At 39.3% G+C, this 23,903-nt stretch overlaps 1 protein-coding gene across 1 annotated transcript in view; it reads right to left on the bottom strand.

Annotated features, from left to right (window-relative positions):
* Positions 1–906: 906 nt before the first annotated feature.
* The window catches only part of SPATA6 (spermatogenesis associated 6), a 37,322-nt gene continuing 14,325 nt past the window's right edge, over positions 907–23,903 (bottom strand). The window contains exons 6-13 of the mRNA XM_063139109.1: positions 23,196–23,276; positions 22,188–22,463; positions 21,175–21,253; positions 18,812–18,852; positions 16,903–17,084; positions 7,253–7,352; positions 4,952–5,076; positions 907–1,699 (exon numbers count right to left, since the gene is read on the bottom strand). Of these exons, the coding sequence (XP_062995179.1) occupies positions 1,528–1,699; positions 4,952–5,076; positions 7,253–7,352; positions 16,903–17,084; positions 18,812–18,852; positions 21,175–21,253; positions 22,188–22,463; positions 23,196–23,276 (1,056 nt within the window). The 3' untranslated portion in view covers positions 907–1,527. The remainder of the gene's footprint in view (positions 1,700–4,951; positions 5,077–7,252; positions 7,353–16,902; positions 17,085–18,811; positions 18,853–21,174; positions 21,254–22,187; positions 22,464–23,195; positions 23,277–23,903) is intronic.

The raw sequence follows: 23,903 nt of genomic DNA, 5'->3' as shown, positions 1-23,903 counted from the left end.
AAGATACATCTGAAACCTCCTTTGTGAATCCTCATATTCTGGTTTCTCTTCACACAGTATAAATCTTTCCCCTGTTTCTGTGCCCTTAGAAAGCAAATATTCCAAAATTTGGTATATTTGTTTCTTCCCTTTCTGAAAGGAAGACACTCCTGCCTCTAAATTTCTTGATGCCTGAAGAAAGTGGGCAGCCTGCCCTGATTTGTTAATGTGAAATATACTCAGTGGAAGGCTGGAAAGGTTTCTTCTCAGGGGAAGTTTCAAAACTGCTGGTGAACATTTGGTGGCCTTTAGCAGAGATCTGCCAGCTTTGCCAATACGGTTCTGCCAATACATCCCTTGAGCCTTTAAGGACAGACTCCAAATTTGCTCAGATTAAGGTACAGAACATTCCAAATGTTCATATCTGTGTGGATCTGCTAGACGGAATGTTCCAGTCTTGCTCTTTTCGTATTTAAACAATGCACATATATCTTTGATGAAAACCTAAAAGAATGGAACCTATTTGATTAAGAGAAATTTGGGAACAACTGTAGTGGGAAAGATATATTATTGACATAGAATCATAGAGCTGGAAGAGACTTTAAAGTTATCTAGTCCAATCCCCTCCTCAACGCAGGATGCAGTTACATCATAGTTATGTTAAAAAGGAGATTACAAGTAGAAGCATCAAAATTAAAAGTAGCACAGGAAATAAAGGACATATGTGACTTACTTGACCTATAGGATGGAACAGATTTCAACTAGCATAGGTTTCCTAATTCACAAAATTCCTAACAAAATCAGATGGAAGGCCACATGATTTGTACAACAAAACACAGGAAACCTATTATTATGACAACATTTAAAATTGTAAAACAATTCCTACTGTGAAAGTATTAAACTGACCACAGTACATGGGGATGATGATGATTTTGTTTTGGTAATGGTTGCAAGTTCTTCTCCTGATAACTAGTTCATTACTGTTCATTAGGGTGAACTGACACATTCATCCACCTTGAGACAGTCCATGTTTTTTCAGACTATCCTGCTCCACTCCTCACCGCTCACATGCATAGACGAACTACAGATTTTCAGCAAAATACTGACAGCATCACCATTGAAAAGCGGCCCAGTGGATACTTTTCAGCAGCAGTACTAAAGACAAATTACTGAAAGCAATAGGTAGGGAAAAGTTGCCATGTGTGCACGTATTATTAGAGAGGCACAATGCCTATGCAAAACTATCATCAGCTGTGTGGAGAATAAGCATGCAAATTCATCCTAATTTAAAGCTGAATGTTTGAGAAATGCCAAAAACACTGACATGGCTATAAATCCCATAAGCAAAGAATACACCCTATTTAAAATCCTCCAGATGTTATTTATTTCCCTATTGGGAGTCCCAGCCTCAGAATTTCACAAGCCCATGTAAAAACATTTCAGGTAAAAAAAGTAGAATACAAACTTTGGTTAGACAAACAACATTTTCATTTAAAATATGATCTTTTATACTGTTTGTTTTCACTTGTAGCACTATCAGAAGCTTATTTATTTATCCTTTGAAATGGAACCAGACGCTTTTCTGTACATGTTCCGATAGATTTTCTCCAGGCTGTCTTCAAAGATTGCTCTGTGAGGTTTGTTTTTATATTCAGCAGCTTGACTGGTCCAATAGTCACCACTATCCAGATGAACCATGATGCTCTGTCGTATGGATGAACTGACGGTACCCCCAAATAAAACAAAATAAAACACCACAATAAAAATATGACATTTGTAATTTCAGAGAAGAGTGACAGGCATTTATACTGTGACTATTCTCAAAATAGCATAAGTGCAGCCTACACAGTTTTGCTTGTATAACTAATTCTTTGCAAAAGAATAGACAAAACTAAAATATGTCATGCCTGCATTTTCTGAGTATTCTGTACAGTCATGGCGACCTTATCTCAGAATTATATTACATCCTTTTATAATTTCATAAATATAGGGACATGGTAATATGATGTCATTATATTCTTTGTGCATACATATTTGACATTTGAATCCACTTGATTAGAGCTTCTGATCATATCAGTGTGCTGATCACTTCAGCAACTATGAGCCCCAAGATTATGTCTTCAAATTTTCACTCACAGAGTATGAGTTCTCCATCACCCATTCGGGGAGCCATTTCTTCATTGTGAAGTTCCCACACCACTGAATTAAATAAGCATGCAGGACCTCCCCATCACACTGACATCCTGCTGGACCTTATCCACAGATTTCTTATATTCACCCACTCTAGTAGCATTGGATTTCTCCATGGGAAAGTGAGTCCCGTGTGTGTGTGCGCGCGCGCGCATGTGAGAGAGAGTGAGTCAGTGGGATTCGAATCACTGGATGATCCTGAAAATGCTCAGGGCTGGGACCAAAGAATCTAAAAGGTTCAAGAAGCAACTCTATCCAGCACAACTCAAGCGCTGTCCTTCGCCCTACCCTCAGAAAGGGAGGTGCAACCAATTCCAAATACTGTATTTCTTCAATTCTAAGACACACTTTTCCCCCCATATAAACATCTCTAAAAACGGCGTGCGTCTTAGAATTGCGGGTGTGTCTTAGGGTTTCTTTTCCTGTTGGTGGTACTGAAATTAGTGTGCGTCTTACAATCGATGGCGCCTTACAATCGAAGAAATATGGTAGTAAAGGAGTCTGCATCCCCTGGATGGCTGTTAACAGTCAATGTAAGTATCAGCCTAACTTGCAGCTTGTTGGCTATGTCTTAAGGGCTTTGTCAGCATTTGAGATCAAGACCAATGGCATGATCCAAGTACTGAGTCTCCCATACTTCTGTTCCTGACCTTGCCAACGGTCCCAAGCCATTTAAAGCCCTAAACGGCTTGGGACCTCGATACTTGAGAGAGCGCCTCTCCTTATATATGCCTGCCCGAGACCTTAGATCTGTTGGAGGAGCCCTTCTCCGCATCCCATCAATGCAACATATACGTTATGATGGGACAAGGGAGAGGGATTTCTCTGTGGTGGCACCCTGACTGTGCAATGCCCTCCCCTTGGAGGCCCGATTGGTGCCAACATTGATTTCATTTCGACGCCAAGTAAAACACACGGCTTTTTAACAAAGCCTTTGATGGTTAAACTCACTGGCACATTGTTTTAACTGTATCTATTGCTTTTAAATTATATATTGTTTTAACTTGGATCATGGTTTAATTTGTTTTTAATTGTGTATATTTATTGTTTTATACTCTATGTTTTTATCTGTACGCCGCCCTGAGATCTTAGTGATATAGGGCGGGATATAAATATTTTAAATAAATAATAAAATAAATAAATATAGTTGATATTGCCAAGGTAATATAGTTGATATTTTTTTAATATAGGTAATATTCTCATCATAGCAGGTTGGATATGATTCAGCCTTTGGATGAGAGACAACTAGGTATACCAGCAGATTTGTTTCATTAAATGGCACATTGCAGAGGAAGAATACCATCTTCATTAATGCTATAGCTAGGGAATAACTGTTTTTAAAATGACCTTAATATCAGCTGCTGGCTCTAACTTTATATATAAAGCACAGTTGGCTATGTACTACCTATGAGTAAGCTCAAATGAAATGAATGAGGGCTGAACAGGACCCATAGTATGGTTCCAAGAAATCCAGGATCATTCACCTAGAGCCATCGTCATCACAACAGGCTGTGATGTGATTATGAAGAGTGGCAGCACTTCCTGTAAGTTTCACATCAATGTACTGATAATGTCACAAGGCTTGAAAGTGCTCACTTTTGGTGCAATGCCATTAGTCATCCCTTCCTCATAAGAAATTCAACACTGGAATGGACACAGCTACATCCATGTTAGAAAAACATCAGTCTGCTGTCTTAACTGGAAACTATCCTGACAAGCTGAGCTGAAGTGATCTGGGGATTACATGCACAAATCATATTAAGAGCAGAATAGCGGCACTCAACTCCACTTTCGGAAATACCTGTCATACACTTGTCACATGCTTTTGTTCCATCTCCTTTAGAGTCCCACAAGTTCCTTTCAAAGTCACTTGCACACTAAATATTTCAACATCATAGACCTTCTGTGCAGTCCCAATGGTTTTCAATCATTTACTTTAGTGTGAACATTTGGTCAGCAAAATTACATTCTCCTCTGAACTCTGCCTTGGTATGCTATTTATGAGAACGTTGGCAGACTTCAAGCTGTCAGAATGTCCTTGAGTCTCTCCCTTTATCCCCCAACTCTCATGACTTCTCTTCAGAATGTGATGAACCCATCAGTGCCCAAACCTATTTGAGTATTCCATTTCAAAGTCCATCATTTTCAATGATGCAGTAGCAATAGCTGTTGCAGATTCTTTATTCAGGGCCTGTGAGTCCCACAATGACCTCTGTGTTCAAAACTATCATAGAACACATGCAATGGCTATGCTTGCCTCAGCTGACAGGAAGAGAATTAGAGAATGGGTGTATGGATATGATCATGATATAGGAAGAGCTGATATTACTGTGGATTAAACCCTCAATGCAGCACAGAATCCCTCTTCTTATGTTACTTTAGTGGCCATGATGGCTGAGGCTGATGGGAGTTTGAGTCTAACATCTGGAGGGCCACAGGCTTCCCTCCCCTGGGCTACAGTGTGTCTCATTCCAATAATGCGTAAAGCTCCAAGCCCCATAGGAGGAGTGGCTCCTACCCACACCAGCATTTCCTCAGTCCTTGGGAGAGACAACCCTGATGTGAGGATGAGTCACAGAATAGGTGCCTCTGATGCAACCTGGGGTCATCATATTATCCTGGTGACATGGGAAGGTCCTGTGCTACAGTGAGAATCAGTAGTGGCGTGTGTGTATGTGGTGGTGATTAGCTGTCTTTAAGACCACTAAAATCAATAGGCTCAAGTGCACCTAAAAATGGAAAGTATGTACCGGGACAGGAGATAAAATAAAAAGAACATTACCAGCTCTGAAGTTCACTGTTGCTTAAAGATTCTCTACACGAAACTTCTCTTTTCTTACTGGAATCTGCTGTCTTACTGGAATCTCTTGTCTTAGCAAACTCTCCTTTTGAAAAACAATTCTCATCCTAAGAAATCAAGATCAAAACATCATGGTGTTCTCATCTCAATGGGAAAATGTATTCCTTTGTTTCATTCATTCATAGACAGATAGATGCCAGGAAAGGAATATAATAACCCTTAAAAAAATCCTACTGTATTCCAGTGACTTAAGACAAAGCACCATTTCATGTAAAGTTTGGCTTATTGTAATTTAGGCTAGAAATACATTAAGCTGAAAGAGTGAGTACATCCAAACTAGTAGTTTTTGGTACGACATGCTACTGGTATTTGTGCAAACCTAGCCTGCACTATAACCTAGTTAGCAGGTCACTTCTTTCTGTCCCCAAGAAAAAGAGTATGAACTGGAAACTCCTTGGTCCTCTCGGCTAAAGTCCTCCGACCTCCAGTATGGAAACAGAAATAGTTACCAGTTACTGGAACAATTACTGAGACAATATATGTGAACTGCCATAAACCCTAGGGGTGTGCTCTCCGAACCGAAAATCTGGGCGTCCAACGGGCCTCCGAAATCAGTGCGGTTAGGGGGCAGTTTCAAAACCATCGGAAACCCGTGGTACGGTTAGAAGATCGTTCAGAGCCCCAAATGATCTGTAAGTATCCAAAGTTTTTTTAGGTGACATGAGGGCTCGTTTTGTGTTGATGAAGAACTGAACACTTTTATATTAGGAAGACACTAATATGAGGGAGGGGTTATTTTTAGCTCGACATCTGTGGCTAACAAACAGCCACAGTTTCCTCCCTGTCCCCTGCTCCAATTACAATGGTCAGGGGGAGGGATTGCAAATGATATAACCCATTTTCCCCTGCCCTGGAACTCATTCATTTGCTAGCTTGTGGAGAGAGAAAGAGTCCAAGTTCCACTCCCCATATGCACTTCAACTTCTCTCAAGAGAACTTTCAGAACTTTCAGAAACTAACCTCCTACAAAAATCGAAGTCCCCCAATTGTGTCGACTTGGTACAATATACCACATGTTTAAATTTTGGGAGCTGTGTCTGAACCAGAATGAAACTACAACCAATTTTCTTCACTTCTTGAAAAATGGATGTTGGCTGAAAGAAAGGATTTAGGAAAAATGGTTCACATTATGAAAACCATTCCGTATAAATGAGTTGTCCCAGGAAGCGATGATGACTGGCAGGCAGTGTACAGCCATACAGTCTCACAAGCCAATATTAGGATATGGAAAAAATCTTGTGCCAAAGTCTGATCTGTGTACTCCAACTATGGATGCAACTCGGCTGGGTTAAAGTAAAGAGAATAAGGGGCAGCGAGAGAAAAGTTTGCTATTGCTAGTACTAGTATCAATCTTCTGTTTTGAAGAAAGGACACAAGTTTATATGCTTTATATATAAAAAAGGTATTGTGCTTGTTCTTGTCTGGCCTCTCAGAGGGAGAGCACCGCCCCACCCCCCATTTCACCCCACCAGAACTAACAGTCAGGGAATGCAGCAGATCTCTATTTTTATAAATTGAAGATGCACATCCCTACTTAGAGCTACCATGGCTCCAAGTTTCATCTCTTTATCTTTAAAAATGACAGAGGGTTTTGTTTTTTTAAAAATAGTGATTTCAAAACCTCGAACTTTAAAAAATCCCTAAAAATCAAGGGATGAAGGGATCAGTTTCAAACATGGCATAGCTAAATCCCTACTTAAGAGCTCTCATGGTGCCAAGTTTCATCACTTTATATTTAAAAATTACAGAGCTGTAAGCATTTTGGTTTCCCATAGGCTATAATTGGGCAGTTATCTGAAAACGGAAGGGTTCTCTGATGGGTAATCCGACAGGGCGGAGAGACACTCCTAACAAACCCCTATATATTATGATGATGATGATGATGATGATGATGATGATGATGTGTCAATAGTCCACAAAGACAGTTGCCATGGTGGCCATGAATTTAATTCTCCTCCAACTTCACAATGAAGAACACTTGGTGAAAGGTAGAAGGATCTCTCTTTCCATGCCAGGCACTAGGAAAAGCCAGAAGTTAAAAGGGACTCCCACACTGCTTCTTTCTTCAAAACTGAGCATGAAGTAAGAGGAAGCACCCTTGCCTTCTCTATCTCCCTGAGTTTTCTCAATGTGTCAATAAGAAACATTTTTAGAAGCCTATGGGGTGTTTTTTCCACAATACTTTGGAAGGAAAAAGAAATGCAGTATATTTCAAAAACTTACAAATGTTAGCCTTTGCCTTGCACTGTGCGTTCTTAAAATATTTTTCACTCGCTTGTGGATTTCTTCTCCATTTACTGGAGTGTTCCAACCAGAATGAAACCTAGAATAAAAAGCATTGTAGGAGTCATATCATTTGGTTTAAATATTTTAAGTTATGGACACTATTTGGTATTTGGAAATGGATACAAGCTCATATTATTTTCTCTTTTATAAGATGAACCCATTTTAAAGAATGTAAGTCACAGTCTTCATTCCAGTTATACATTACATATATTCTGTGTGATACTTCTGCAACTCTATCAATATGCTGCAGGTGGCTACATTTCACCACGCACCCTGCTGCACTATTTGTATGTTTGTGGTATCATTTCCCAGCAATAAAAAACAAGTTCTGTTATGTGTACAGATACGGATTTAGTCAATTTTATTGGTGTTAAAACTGTTGCACAGTATTTGAGCTTTTCTGCTGTAATTGGGGTGTTATTCTGCAATCCTTTACACTGTACTGTACTTTTGTGACATCTCTTAATTTTGGGTCAGTTTATTAGAGCTTTATGCCAAATTGGGGGACTGACCCACAGCCTATTGTAGAAGTATAATATACAGGAATGGAGTATAGCAGATTCCTTTTTTAAATTTCTAAAAGAATACAAGTTGTCATGGTTATTGGTTGATGGGGAAAAGAGATGTGTATCAACCTCCTAAAGATCTTTACTCACAATAAGTACCAGATTTCAAGAGGACTTGTGCATTAGTGTACGTTAATTTCTAATTATCTGATGCATTTTTATTTGTCACAAGTCAAAGCTTCCTATACTCTTCCATGTCACAATATTATTCCCCATATTGGGCAAATTATCCCAATCTATCCCAATGTACCCCACTCCCAATATAAAAACCTTTTACTATAGTATAACCTATGTACATTTCTTAACTGAAATGATAGAATAATCCACTAGTGTGCACTGTGGCATAAGAAATGTTTACTGCTCACATATCCCTCGACTTAATTTTTTTAAATTCAAACATTTAAGCATTAATAAAAACAGTATCAGCTCCTTTTTAATTGTCTAATTTTAGACATAACTATAAAACCTAATCTGCACTTTAAGCCATTATGTTAATATTTACACCACCTAAAGTCACCATACAACAAAGCTAAACCTGAAATTTAACACCCGTAATCTAAATTGAAACCATTTTATGATGTGCTAACTCCTACAGGAGATATCCTCTGAAGCTCATTTTCAAAAAGTAATTTCTTAAAACTATAAATAAAAGGAATTTCCATAGTGTAAAGGCTCAAATAATGTCTGTGCAGAGCCACCATCCCCTTACATATGGGATTAAGGTATCAGTAGTTTCTTCCAATGCTGCCGGAATGGTTATATTATTTTACTGACTTTACTCTGACAAAACAAAATAAACCTCTGCAGCTGTATTCTTTGTCATACTTCCAATTTTCCTTAGGACTAGCAAACATTCCACAGTTACATCAGTTTAAATTGTTTATCGATTCCAATAGATTGTATAAACACTTTGGATATATAGCTCGGTGACCTAGAATAAGCTGGATCAATAGAGAACTACTCATAATTCATTTCAAAGATGCTATGTCGAGAGCAATCAACAGTACAAGCCATTTTCTCCTGTAATGTGGCAAAAAGCATTTATTTTTCCTTTTATGAGAATTTTTTTTAATGATATATACTTCAGGTTATATTTTGCATCAAAAAAATAAAGGAATCAAGAAATCTTATATATGACTGAAAATAACTTTTGCATATTCACTAGGATAAAACAGACAATTATAGTGTAATCCTATACATGCCTGCTTAGAAGTAAGTTCCACTGAGCTCAATGGGACTTACTCCCAGGTAAGTGTGCATAGGATTGCAGCCTCATATTTACAAAAATAAGATTTGTCCACATGGGCTATTTGAACAGAAGCTTACAACTCTCGAGTCTGTAATAAATAGATGTTTTCAAAGAGATGACACTTCAATCACTCACTTGCATATAGCAAGAAATGCTAGCATTGCCTATCAGCAAGAAATGCTAATGCATCTCATATCAACAAGCACATTCTGCAAAACATTTGTGGCTCTTCATTTAGCCCTTTCCCCTGCCACAGTGCCTCACAACAACAACGGCAATTGCGCCTCTGTGGCTTCCATGAAGAATTTATCAGTTTCCAAAGGCAGAGGCTTTGTGCTGAAAGAAGTGGAGGAAGGAGGGGGTGGAGACATGCAAGGACAAACTATCACAGGACAAAAATCAATAAAGTACTATAGGAGCAGATGCACATCTAGAGAGCAGGGACCTGTTGTAGAACCTGGTGAAAAGAAATTTCTCCACGGATAACGATGACAGGAAAAGCTAAAATGAATCTATGAGAGCTTACCAGTGCAATTATACTAATTAAGAAAACAAGATTTTAATTTAACACATCAAGGGTGCAATCTTATACACAATTGCTTGAAAGTAAGTCCCACTGAACTCAATGGATTCTGAGTAGAGATAAGTATTGGGTTATTTTACATGCATATGTAGAATAAGCCACCGTGGCTTATTTCCCCCCTCCATGATCATGCAAACAGACCCATAGTAACTACAAACACTTTCCTATGCCAAGAAATTAGCCCTAGAATCAGTCTAACACATGTAAAATCAGTAGTAATACTGGTTAGATCAGTTGATTAGATAAAATGAGGTAGCTCACACCCAAACACCAGTGAACTTAAGTCTAGTTTTCACGTTACTCCCTTAGTAAGGAAAGACAGATAACAAAAACTCCCTGTGCCTGCTTGGGGGCAAGAAAGCTACCTTTCATTTCTCACTTTGCCTCATGCTACAGAAAACAAAAGAAACTCAGATGCCATTTTCACCCATCCTTGTGGTAGCACCTTGATTTTCCCTGCCAGAGAGAAGGAAATAGTTGCACTGACTATTTTTCTCTACTGAGGTGACTGCAGTTGGGGGGGGGGGGGGGGGTTGGACTCCTAGAGAAAACTATTCCTGCAGGTTTCTCTCCCCCACCGGGCTAACTATCAATAAAGCTAAATAGCCTTGAAGTTAAATATAGAATATTTCCCTGCCTAAATACTGTACGTAAATCACAGGTGGTTCAGGCAGTGGGTCTCATCCTTAAGAAACTGTCACACACAGGAATGAAAGACTAAAGGCAAGAAATGAAAGTGCTCTCTTTATAGCAATGAGCTTGCTTCTTTATTCAGGAACAAGGAAGAAATCAACTTGGTTTAGGCCTAACTGTTCTATGCCTTTCAGCTACCTTTACAAAGCAATAAAGTGCCTCCCTCTCTTTCCTAAAGACCACAAATCACTCAATTTTTTGAACTGCTTTGCTTCACTTTAAATATCAACTCACATGTCACCTGAAATGAATGGTTTTGAGATCACTTTTCCCAAAGAAAAAAATGGAGATGATTATCAACCAAGGATCAATCCTTGGTTTTTGGGAGAGGAAGAGAGAAGACAGTTCATCTTTTGGAGGTCTACCTCAGAAATGTGAAGAGTTGCAACATACAAGGCTTTCAGAGAGAGTAAAATTATCGAGAGCAAAATTATGAGGCCTAAATATCTTTTCATAACAGTTATGTATGCTCCAAAAAGAACATTTTAATCTTAGAAATAGACATTAGATATGACTTTTAATGTAAGGCATATAATACAGTGCACTTTTTTGTGAAGAAACTGGGAGTCATGCAGGTTTCTCACATTCCCACATAAGGCACAGGAGAAAGAAGTACAATGTGCAAAAAGATAAATATGTACAATGGGGAAGGAAGGAAGCCAAATGAGGCCCAAAGAGATGGGATAGCCCGAAGCCACATATGGGTCATAGAGCTGAGCCATATGTGATTCTCTTGATTCAAAGGTTATGAGAGGTACACAGAGCTCCAGGCAGCACACTGATGAGTTCTTGTCAATGTTACTGGGTTGCTCTGCTTCAAGACAGTGTTTGGGGAGCTTCATATTCCAAAGGGAAGACAAGCTTACCCTTTTCTCATTCTAAAAGGTGCTGAGGTCAACAGGACCCTTTGAGCAACACCCCCTCCGCCCATGGCAAAATTGCCCCTATCATACCAATTCTCAGAAATACTATGAGACAGTGTTCTCTGATGTACCCACAGAGGAGCATCTAAATATCCTGACAAGCAACACAGACTTCCCCATGAGAACCATTTACAACATTTACAGGCTTATACTGGAACCGGCCTTTGGAATGCAGTTTCACAGAGACATATACGCAGCAGACAAAAGCAGTAAGCGTAGGAAAAAAACATTCAGCCACACGCAGAACAGATTTCTGACTTCCTCAGATCCTTTTTTTAAAAAAAGCATTCAACTACTCACCCTGAAAACCTAGTTTCTGTCATGTAAAGAGACTTCAAATTTAGAGGTAACCCCTTCCTGGAAGGTTTTGTGAACAGATTACCTCTGGACCACAGTAAAAATATAAATGGAGGCTACCAGACCCAAAGCAATTTCAAGTAAGATCATGCCATCTGTTTCGACAAATATTTCACAGTACTCTGAATATGAAAGGAAGTAGGTTAGAGCATCTGGCATACAGAGAAAGATGTGATGAGCATTACAATAAGCAACTGTCTCAAGAAACACTTTGGAAAACTATTTTTCTGACCTACAGCTGACAAGATCAAGTCCTGATGAACCATATCAGACAAGTAGCAGAGGTCAATAGTAACTGCTTGTGATGAGCTGCACCTTTCCTATTCTATAGGCCAGCTTGGCAGTTTTTGATACCTGTCAACTGCAGAACAGACAAGGTCACATGCTGGGTGAACCAATCCCCCCAGATATGCAGCCTCCTATCATAACAGGAAACTGTAAGAATCACTCTATGGCTAAGTACCCTCTTAGAATCATCGGCACTCTTAAACACACACACACACTATTCACAGCTCCATCTGAATGACTGAGATCTTTAGCCCAGAGAGTTCCTTTTTTATCTTCCTCGGGAGATGCCTGAACAAGATGGATCTCTGTATCAGATTGGCTTTTTATTTCAGGCTTGATACTGCTTTTCTTTAAGGCCACAACTTCATCTCAGTATCTGAGTTACCATACATCACCATACACATGTGCATGCAAACTCATATGTATACATATGTGTGTCAAAAATAACACAGATAGCAAGGAATCTTTCCAAGAGGTGTGGTGTTCTGGCAGCAGACTATGCACCGTGCTTCTACAAAGTGGGGAGATTCATAAAGTAGAGGAAATTAGCTCAAGAACAATTGCTAAGAGTAAATATCACAGGTTTTACTTTACCATAGTTGTCAGGGGAATTAGCATTTGCCAAATAAAGAGTGAGGAGGGTGCAATGAAAATGGCAAGGCAGGGTTTGGAAAGCTGTTTGCAGGGGAGCTTGTGCATTGGGCACAGAATGGACAGATCATAGGAAAATTAGAAGAAATTTTTAAAAAGCCAGAGTTGAAGTGGTTGTGTTTACTTTGTTTCAAGGTAAGGGGAACACAAAGGATGTCACTTGCTGGCTTGTCACAGATATTTAGAAACACATAAACATAGGCTATTCTCTGGGTAGTTGGTAGTAAAAATAGAATGAGTGCCATGCTTTAAGGTGGATTCCTGCATTGAGCAGGGGGTTGGACTAGATGGCCTTATAGGCCCCTTTCGACTCAACTATTCTATGATTCTATGAGTGGAGACTCTAAAAATGAGGCCTCTCCTTAGATCTTAGCTACTCTGAGGAAAATAACAAACATAGACAGAGGCAAGTGAAATGGAGAAGGAGGCAAGGGAGAGAAACTCACTAAAAAGTATGGTGATGCAGATGATTGCACTTGACTCTATACCCTCATGACACCTTCAACATAACACCCTGCTCCCCACTTATCTACCAAATTACTGGACTTACCCTCAGCAGAGGGCATGGCTCCTGAAAGGCATAGAACACCTGCTGGACAAAGTAATGAAATCACAGAGCGAGATGCACATGTGGAACCTGGCTGTAGAAATTCAACGGGTGGCGAAGCTCTATCGGGACATACAAGGCAACACAGATCTATCGGGACAAACAAGGCAGTAGGATGATTCAAGATGAATGGAAAGAAGAATTCTGGCCCTGGAAACATAATCTAGGCACGAGAGTAGGGCAAGGAAAGTGCTAAGAGAAGATCACAACAGATAGATCTGAGAGCCTACCTGACCCTGAAAGTAATTACAGCACTTCCAGAGGAGGTAGGAGCTGACTGCCAGGTGCAGCTAATGAGCAGAAGCAACAATGTGCAAGATAGAAGAACAGAGGAAAAATCAAGGAGAGGGAGGAGGAGATGCCGAGGCATCCTTATATGAAACTAGACAACATACAGGCAAGTTTTCTGTTGTGGACACTAATTGAGACCAGGAATATCTGTGAGAAAAGATTAGCCTCTATCATGAGCCAGCTATCCTTGGTTTAATGCCTAGCTGGAAAAACTGAGAGAGACTAAACATCTCTGAGAAGCGTGATTGTTAGCAGCTTATCACATACATTAACACTGTAACTCCTGGCAAGATGCTAGCAAAAAATAATGGTAAAAAATTATTAACAGAGGCAGGAATTAATCCCAGGAAGTTGCCTACCACCTCACATGTATGGAGGAGGCAGAAGCCCTAAAACACCACTCCTTATGAAGTACTGAACTGAAGAGGCAGGTGAATGTCCTCCGGGAGTCCTGGAAACAGGAATTCATGCAAAGACTTTCCTTTTTCCCAGGACTCATGGAGGGCATTCATCATTCTTTATCCTTCCGGATGTACAAGAGCAGTGTCATCTCAGGGTGGGAGTCTACTTAAAAATATCAAATCTGCACAACTCTTTGCAACATCCTCATACCAAAATTTGCATCAATGAAATAGTGTTTATCAATCTTATATTGCTTAAAGAAGATCCAAGTAGCACCCCTACCAATCTCTCCTATGAAGGACAGTGTAGGAGATGTAGCTGCCCCCAAGACAGAATAAGCAGCCACCCTTTGAGGATGCTGTTTCCCAAGACTGACATATGCCAGATGAATGCACTCCCTAAGCCATCTGGAAATAGTTGTCCCCGAAACCTTCTTGCCAAGGGATGCATCCATTAAAGGACACGAAGACCCTGTTCAGACGACATGCTAAGTCACAGTGGTTAAGGATTTTGAGCTAAACAAATGAAAATAAAAAGACACAGTAAGCACAGAGCTCACCAGAGACCCTGTTGTACTGCCAGAGGGCAGGGCTACTCTGGAGAAGAGGGAGATCCCTCCTGCCAGAGGAGATGGCAAGACGCTGGCCCTGACTACTGTCAGAAGAGATGGGGCTATTCCCAAGGGTAAAGAATTAAGAATTGTCTCTGTGATTCCTGGGAAACAATTACGGAGTCCCCAGACACAAGGCTGTCGCTCGTGCTCTTCGCTCCTCTGATGCCATGTTTCTCACATGCCCAAGGGTCTCTCCTTCCCTTGCTCGGCTTCGTCCATTTTCTTCGGCTGCCCCTTACGCCTGGAACGCTCTTCCAGAACATTTGAGAACTACAAGTTCAATCGCAGCTTTTAAAGCTCAGCTAAAAACTTTTCTTTTTCCTAAAACTTTTAAAACTTGATTTTGTTCTGACTTTTATACTGCCTGTTTGGTGCATTCTCTTCCCCTCCTTATTGTTTTATTATGATTTTATTAGAATGTAAGCCTATGCGGCAGGGTCTTGCTATTTATTGTTTTACTCTGTACAGCACCATGTACATTGATGGTGCTATATAAATAAATAATAATAATAATAGTGTACAATGGGGTGAACAAACTTTTTGGCCCCAAGGGCCACATGCAAATTGCTGTTTCCTCACTAACCAAAAGAATAAGACACAATATATACACATCTGTATAGAAAGCTGGGCTTCTCCCACTTCTAGAGTTTGTCACAAGAGAATACCGAGGCATCACTCATAGTTAATGACTGGGGAAAATACACAATAGGAAGGACTCCCCAGTTCAAAATTCTTAGCCCCATTTTAAGTTGTCCCAAGACCCATCAGGAGAAACCTTTCCAGCTTCTCCTTAACTGGAAATGTCTAGGGAACATCATTTCATGCCAGGGAGTATGAGATTTGCAGTATTCTCGGCTTCTCAATTCAATTAGGGAAGCCGAGACGACTACAAATCTAACACTCCTTGGCAGGAAACAAGGCTCCCAAGTCATTTCTAGTTAAGCTTCTGGTCTCTTGCTGCCAGATAGTCTCTCCACCACCCATTTTGTTTTGCTTGGAAAACGAGTGGAAAGATAGTTTTTTTAAAAAAAAAAGGAAGGAAGGAAGGAGCTAAGGGAAGTTTGCCGATTACTACTCCTTGTAGAAATGAATGAGTCAGAGTCCGTCCCAATCAAAATTTTAAGTAGAGTCTCAAATTCCAGCTGAAACTGAAACATTTCTAGAATATATCCAGGACACTTTGTAGTGTGCTCTGGACTCGCAAATGGCATGCAGCATGGGAACCTAGGCTGCACTACATTTTCCATGCATGGGGTCAGGGAAGAAAAGGAAGCAGTATCGTCATCTTTCACTTGCCATAACAGAGGGTATGTCATGTGGGTATGTCATGTGGGTATGCCAGAATGGATTGTAGAATCCACTTCAAATCTCACAGTCATTTTGGAGTGTGGCAACGAAACATTCTGTGCTTTGCCAAAAAACCAACAACCCATCTTTTGGAACAGAAACAAGTAGTCCTGCCATTCCTACCTACTGGGAACCAGGACAAATATCTAGAGTACAATCACAGCAGCAGCTGCACTGCTCTTGCAGTCTGGAATGAAGAGAAATTCTGGATGAGATAAATGGCATGTATTTTAGCTGCCTAAAGCCTTTGACACTGGAATGAAGCAACCCGGTATGTGTTGGATTATATCTCCCAACATCAGCAGAACAACATGGTTCAATGACCATGCTGGCTGGAGATGTGGAAATTGTAGTTCAACACATCTGGAGGGAGCTAAGTAGGGGAAGGTCGGTATAACCAATTGGAATGTAACAGATTTATGAAATTAAGATGACAATGTTCTCCAGCTAGATTTTAACAGAGGGGACAGTTGGATATGGGCAGATGTTCCACAGCCTAACTCTAAACATTTATCTTGGAATATCTGCCTTTTAATGCCAGGCAGATACCAATGTTGGTTCCTGGCTTATGTGTCATTGCACAGGTATACTGCTAGGTATGCTTCATCCTAAGAATTTTACTGATTCCCATGCTGATTCCCATGCATTCTGAGACAAATGCTGATACTCTAATAATGCTTAAATTACATGGTGGGCAATTACAAGAGGTCCAGGGGCCATTTTGTACACGAACACCTGAGGCTCCCCCTACAGGCCACACTCCTAACGTTGGTGGGACAACTGTAGCTGCAGCAAAAAAAAACCTTGCCAATTTGCTGCTGACTTTCATTGGGAAATCAGCCTGGGTAGCCATGGTGGGGGGCTGCTGGGGCCACACTGGGAGGATGACATGGGTCCCATGGGCCATATATTGCCCACCCCGCCCTAAATTGTTAACTCATTGGTCAATGTACCCACTACCTGTAACACTAAGGGGGGGGAAGCATGTTTCAGACTTCATGGGATATGTGACATTACCTTTCTCTAAGAGATGAGCGATTTAACACAGGAGTCGAAGAATACTTCTGCAGTGATGGGGGTGCCGAATGCATTAGCAGATGAGTTGAATGAAACTGCCTACCAGCTATACTTGAGATCAAGTGCTCATCATAGCCATCAGGAAAACCATCAAAGTCTTTCTCAGGAGGCAACCCAATAATCTGTCAGAAACACAAAAATGGTAGCATGACCTTTAAGATATATAGCATGTTTAATGACTTAGCTATACCTGAGTTTTCACTTTAGTGTAATGAAAATAAAACATCCTTCATTTTTCTGTATTAGCAACACTGCATCTCATAAATAACAAAAACTAGTAAAACATAGGAGGCTACAATCCTTTTCATTCTTAATGCCATTTCTTACATCATCCACATATTTGAAATTTCCACCCCAGAAGCAGGACTTCTGGTGTCTATCTGATGGATGTCATATTTAACTCCTTCATGGTTAAGAGTAAAGTTCTGGCCACGACTGAGTAAAATGTACAGGAAATGAGATGCTATCAACAAATGATTACATGTGATGAAAGTGAAATAGAACTGTCTGCTTGGGCTATTTGTTTATCTAATTTTTTAACATTTATATCTTTTTTGTGCCCAAGATACTCAAGATGGCTAACTTCAACAAATGTTAAAAAATAATCAATATGATGAGGTACGTAGAAGTCATAAGTGAAGGGCAGTGTAGACCTCAGGAGGAATTTTTTTTAGAAAGGGTTCTGTCCCACAATGGATACAATACTTTCAACTAAGAAGTTATACTGAAAGGAATAAATAAAAAGAGATAATATCTTCTGCACTAGCTTCATTTGAATCCCTAATAGACAATAAAAAACATTGAAAAGAATATTCTGAAATAAGATTTGCTACTTGTCAATTTAAGCATGCAAAGAGATAATAGGTTGCATTAAAGATAGTAGGTCATCAAATTTTAGATTATGAGTGGCATATAATTTGCATTTAGGGTACAACTACATCACTATGTACCAATACCAGATAAAATGTATCATTATATACCAACATAAGATGAACAACATATAAAACGGGTGCAGAACCTCAAGCTTGGGGTTCCAATCCAATCCCCAGCATTACCCAAATGGCCCCCTTCCTCCATAACCAGTTGGTGATTTCCTGGCTTTTGTGTGCAGTTTTTTCCTTGCTCTAGAATCATAGAATAGCAGAGTTGGAAGGGGCCTACAAGGCCATCGAGTCCAACCCCCTGCTCAATGCAGGAATCCATCCTAAAGCATCCCTAAAGCATCTCTAATAAAGGGTTGATATGCCTCTCCTAAGGCTGTTACTGGCAATAAAACTTTAAGCTAAAATTCACTGGCTGAAAGAGGTTCAACACCACTGGTAAAATCTGTTGTGTAAATGAGATCTGACCCCTTTATGGTTCAGTAAGACTCACAAAGTGATACCTGCGAGAGAGGTGGCTCTCAAAAAGCCAACTGGTGGAATTACACAATAATAATGCCTTCACATAGTGCAGGAAAGGATGGTGGGGAAAGCACGCCTCTCTAGAGTCAGCCTAGCAGAAGTAACTGTAGGAATCCTCCAATGGGCCATTAAGTAGTATTGGTGGATTCTGTGCATCCAGTAGATAAATGCATGTAACAACATTTTTCATGGGCATACCTGGGAAAGACCACTGCTTGAGGCCTTGAAAAGTTGAAGTTGATAGTCCCTGACAGCTGAAAGGCTTGGTTAAATGGACTAATGGCCTGATGGATTTGGTAGCTTCCTTCTAACTTTCATATCAACATTGCAAAATATAAAAGGGTTGATGGTAAGGCAATGGAAATATATAGGACGAGGCCACACATCCTAGATCGTTTTACCTGCCTTCACCTACTTAATCATGCACTCTCTTTTTCAGTACTTACTTTAGTATTCTTTGGTCTGTAACTGCCAAGAAAGGTAGGATCTAAAAAAACGATTAAAAATCATTTTATTTTCAAGTATCACACATCAATCTTATAAGGCTCACTTATAAAGGCACATTTCAAATAATCCCTGAAGCAGTTCACAGAGTATCACAATTACCAGTGCAATGCCTTCAATTGCAACCACTGAGACCAGTGACTTGTTCGATTATTACACAGTGTTAATGGTAACAGAGCACGTAAACTGATATTTAGATAGTGAGATAATTTACAGTTTATGGCATAATGATCCAAACTAAAGCAGCAGTCTCTGGATAAGTGTATGCTTCTGTTATGCAAAATAGCTTTGGGATAGAATAGAATTATTCCATTGAAATACTTCTGCTTAAGTAAAATACCTCTCGTTTCGCAAATATTTTCTATTTCCAGCTTATCAAATGGTCTCCTGGCAAGAGAACATCATTTGGGGAAGAGGACTAAGTGTTCTCTTATGTTCTACCCACTTCCCCCTGCCTCCATTTGGGGCGCTCAGATGATGAAATTTCTGGGCACCAGTAGCCATAACTTCACCACCTAATCAGATCTTTGGCGCAGGAGCAGGAGGGAGATGAGGGTGGGGGGAGCAGCACATGTGAATCCACTTCTTAAGACATCACCATCAAATTGCTAGTTTCTAGATGGAAGTAACCCAAAGCCAATTCTAACCATTACAAATAGCTTTATTTGTTAACTTATATTATTATTAGCATCATGATTAGTATTCTTATTACCATTAATTTGTATTTCTATCCCATTTTATTATTATTTATTTATTTGTTTGTTTATTTATTTATTTATTTAGCACCATCAGTGTACATTTTAGGCCAAAATGCAGCCTCCCTAGAAGTAACTTACAGCTATCAAACTACAAACACAAAAATATAAAAACAACTTTTTGTTTTGTTTTTAAATGTATTAATTTGTAATTAACACAGCACAGGAGTAAAGAAATACATTCACAACCAATTACTGTTCTACAAAGTAAGACAAAAGACTAGATGATCAGGTCTCTACTGTAACATGTATGATCAAGGATCAGAGTATTAGGGTGCATTCTTATGCATGTTTAGACAGAAAAGAATCCTACAACTCCTGGCATCCCTCAGCCAGCCATGCATAGGATTGTACCCTTAAAGAATGCAACTGAGAGTTCTTCACATTACATGGGAATCGCTGCAGTGTGAATCTTTCCTTGCCACTAGGTAACACTGAAAGCCTGTGGTCACTTCGAAGGAATCCATGTCCCAGCTCCTTCCTATACAGGTGCACCCCAATGCAATCCTGACATGGAACGGAACTTTAACATGGACACCTCCTGCATGACCGCAAGCTTGTGACATGAGAAGCCATACTGAGAAGTTTCCATGCCACTTAAAATGATGTTTAAAAAAGAATTCTGGGATGCTTTGAGAGTGAAAATAAGTATGAGTTGAAATATACCAGAGCTCAAGACACTCTGCAAACAAGGATATGGATAATGTTCTCTTATATGGAAAGAATCTTCTTTCAAGCAGAACAGCTCACTGAGGGAAATCATGTTTCGCCCCAGGATCTATAAAAAAAGTGTCCTCTCATCTGATGCTCTACCCAGGGATTATTGAAGTTTTAAACAATAATTGAGATCTTGTTCCTGACTGATCTTTGAAGCCCATGGGAAAAAAACCCACATTAAATTATACACAAATGCCAAAGACTTAAAAATGTTTCTAAGTAATATAGTGCCTTAATTGCAAATGAATGAGACAGGCGGTATACACCGCAAGAGAACACTATAGAGAAGTAGAACTGCTTTCAGCACAGCTTTCCTCTAACAGGTTCTAACTCTAATCCATGGATTACTGGAAGCAACAGAGCAGATAATCCAAGGGGTGTAAATGGGAAATAAGAGATCATAAGCTCAGTGAGACTTCCTGAAAGCACAGCCAGCAGCGCAGGCTGATTTTATAGGAAAGCAGGGTTGTGTTTTTTTTATATCAAGTGAGAGAAATGAGACACAGAATTTCTAGCTTGTAAGAAACATTACAAAAGGACTTTTGAACACACACACACCCAATGGCACTTGTTAATAGAGAATACACAAACAGCTATTTGCTCCTGTAAAGCATTAACAATGCTTAAAAATTATCCAAGCAATTGCAATATTTATAGAAGTTTGACAGATTGCTAATATAAGAAATCAGGTACCATGTTTTAAAACCAGAAATGTTAATGAACTAGATGAAGCAGAGACATAGTTCAGGCTGTTATGGTAGTGACACATTGCAATGCATATTCAAGTTTATATCTAAAATTGCACACTTTTTGTATACTAAGAAAATACTTGCCATAGACATTTTCATCTTTTGTATCCTCCCGAGGGCAACACCAAATATGAACATCAGGTGATGGAGGCATCTGTTCAGGCTGGAAATTAAATAATGTAACTGTTTTATATATAGTAAACCTGCTTGGACGTAACAATAACCAATAATTTACTGCAGCCTTCCCCAATGTGTTGTTCTCCAGATGGTTTGGATAACATTTCCATCTATGCTGACCATTGTCCATGGGTTGGTGCACGGAGGGAAGGATGTGATGGTTGAATAAGGTGTTGGGTTGAATGTTGTGACAGTGTCCACAACAGTGCCCTTAAAAATCCAAATGTGCTCTTGGGCAAAAAAAAAAAAAAAGATTCAGGATCCCTACTATAAACCAGTTAACCACAGTTTGAGATCAGACATAATGCTTAACTGTAGTCAGTTGGAAATGAACACAGGTTCATTCTTCAAATGTTGAGCAATAGTAAATCACCATTACTTTCCAACAATGCCACTTGAAGTATGTGTATGTTGAAAGAATCAGAAGCATTACAATTTATACATTACACAGATGTTAGTAAACAGAAGTCCACTAGATACACTTTCAAATCCAGAAATATATATGGCCTCTGTATTCCTATCCATTTATACTACACTACTTGTCACCAAAGTTGTGCTGTTATACATTTTCCCAGGAAATAATTATTTTAGAGTCTCACCTTAATTTACAACAGTATCCTAATTCCTCATAAAGCTAAATTCTGCTTAAACCCTATTAAACCTTGTAATAATATTCAATTACTATCAAGCTGTCTAGTTTATCAGGAAAAAGAAGTGGGGAGACAGACACATAAAGAATTTAAACATGGTATTCAAGAAATAGCTGGTTCTTTGTCAATGGTCAGCATCAACAAAAATCCCTGAATTCCACTTAAAAATAGATGCAAAGAGAAGAACTAAATGAAAGGCTTCTTGGAGTAACTGTGGAAAAGCAAGACTTGATCCAAGCTTAATTTGGAACTGCTGTAGAGCATACATACATGTCGAATTACAAATGGAGGTCGATCTGTTTCTTTTCTGAAATCAAAAGGCCCTAAGTCTAAATGGGCCAGGCGTTGTCTGACTTGCAGGAGCTGGCACATTCGCCTTTTTGTGTAAGGAGATGGAGATCGGGAAAGAGAGGCTATTGTAGGCTGCTCATAGCTCTTTGTTGCTAAGCAGTTCCTATTTCTTTCAGGTGAGGAAGTGTTCTTTCTTGGTGACCTTGTCTGTGGTGTTCTATCTGTAGATGAATGGCGTAGCCAATCTAAGTTATCCTGCATTGAAAGGAGGAAATTATAAAGATTGAAGGGCTTCAGAGAATATGTACTCTCACTATTGACAAGGCAGCATCCAACAATTATCCACTTTTAACATGGCTAAGGTCTCTAGAACAAACTCTAAAACTCTGAGATCACACACTCTTCCACTCATACATTTTTTCCAGTCTATGCTTATCTTCTACCCAGGCTTTTGGTTTAGCTGCCTTTCAGGAACACTGAACTATAAGTTGCCAAGTACACCTTCCATTGCTTGCTCCTCTAACACAAGCAGCTGAATTATAACTACTAGAGAGCCAGAGAAGCTCTTCCACTGGCAATACTAATGGATTGAACCAAGAACTGTGCATGGTGAGGGGGGGGGGGAATTATTCAAATAGTAATATTTTGCCTGGTTTGCATCATTATACTCTTACATACATTTACATACATAGTAGACATCATCATTATTATTATTACTGAAAAATATTACTCCACAATTGTTCATGGCCAAACATTAAATTCTAAGATGATCACAGGATCTTGTAGCTCCCAATTACTTTTATATTTGCTTTTTCTCACACATTCAGACTGCTTTTTTGTGCTAGACTTGACTAAAAATGTAGATAAAGTTTCCAAGTAACTTTCATAAGAGGTGTTTCACCAAAAGAAACAATTTAAGAGCAGCATAAATCTAGCTATCATTATTCAATCTTGAAATTAAATTGCAAACAATTAAGTTATGCTAACCTGCTTTTGAGCTTTTTCTGAACTTAACAGGCTTTCAGAAATAAGACAAGTCGTGTAAAACTTCAATTTTGGTGCAATTCCCTAGAACAGAGACAATAATTGAACATCAAGCTCCAACTGAAGAGATAAAGGGTATCAAAGAAGTAAATGTCACCTACTGCAACAAACCATTCCTAATTTTAACAGTTTCCTTTGTTAATTTCAGCCTTTAATAAAGATAATTAGAAAAGACAGAACAGCAATGGTAAATGTCAAGGAGATAACATTTGCATTTCTGACAATTCAATTACTGATGATTATATTGCTTTTGTACAACAATTAAGGTTGGCGTTTTTTCAACACATTGCTTTGTCAAAAGCATTTTTAAAGATTTTTCATGGCATGTTATATATCATTAATTAAAAGTCAAGTCATGCCGTTCAACCTTCACTCACACCACTTTCAAACTTCTTAATATGTACACAGCAGACATGGTATCCTTTGTTTACCAAAAAAAAGCCTGCGTTTTCCTATATTTGCATGCCACATGCTGGTACCAGACAAAAGATGTTGTTTAGAGCATACTCTTCTCACCTTTTGAAAGCAAGCAAACAACTTTTGCTCCTCTACCACTAGCAGTGAGGGTCACAGCAGGCAACGCCACTCACTAGATGTCAAACAACTACAGATTTTGCATTTTCCTCCCTACATTTGGGGCTTTTTGGCCGG

The sequence above is a fragment of the Elgaria multicarinata genome, chromosome 1, assembly GCF_023053635.1.
Source record: "Elgaria multicarinata webbii isolate HBS135686 ecotype San Diego chromosome 1, rElgMul1.1.pri, whole genome shotgun sequence".
Classification (NCBI taxonomy): domain Eukaryota; kingdom Metazoa; phylum Chordata; class Lepidosauria; order Squamata; family Anguidae; genus Elgaria; species Elgaria multicarinata.
The sequence above is the reverse complement of the archived record's forward strand: the minus strand, read 5'-3'. Positions and strand labels throughout refer to the sequence as shown.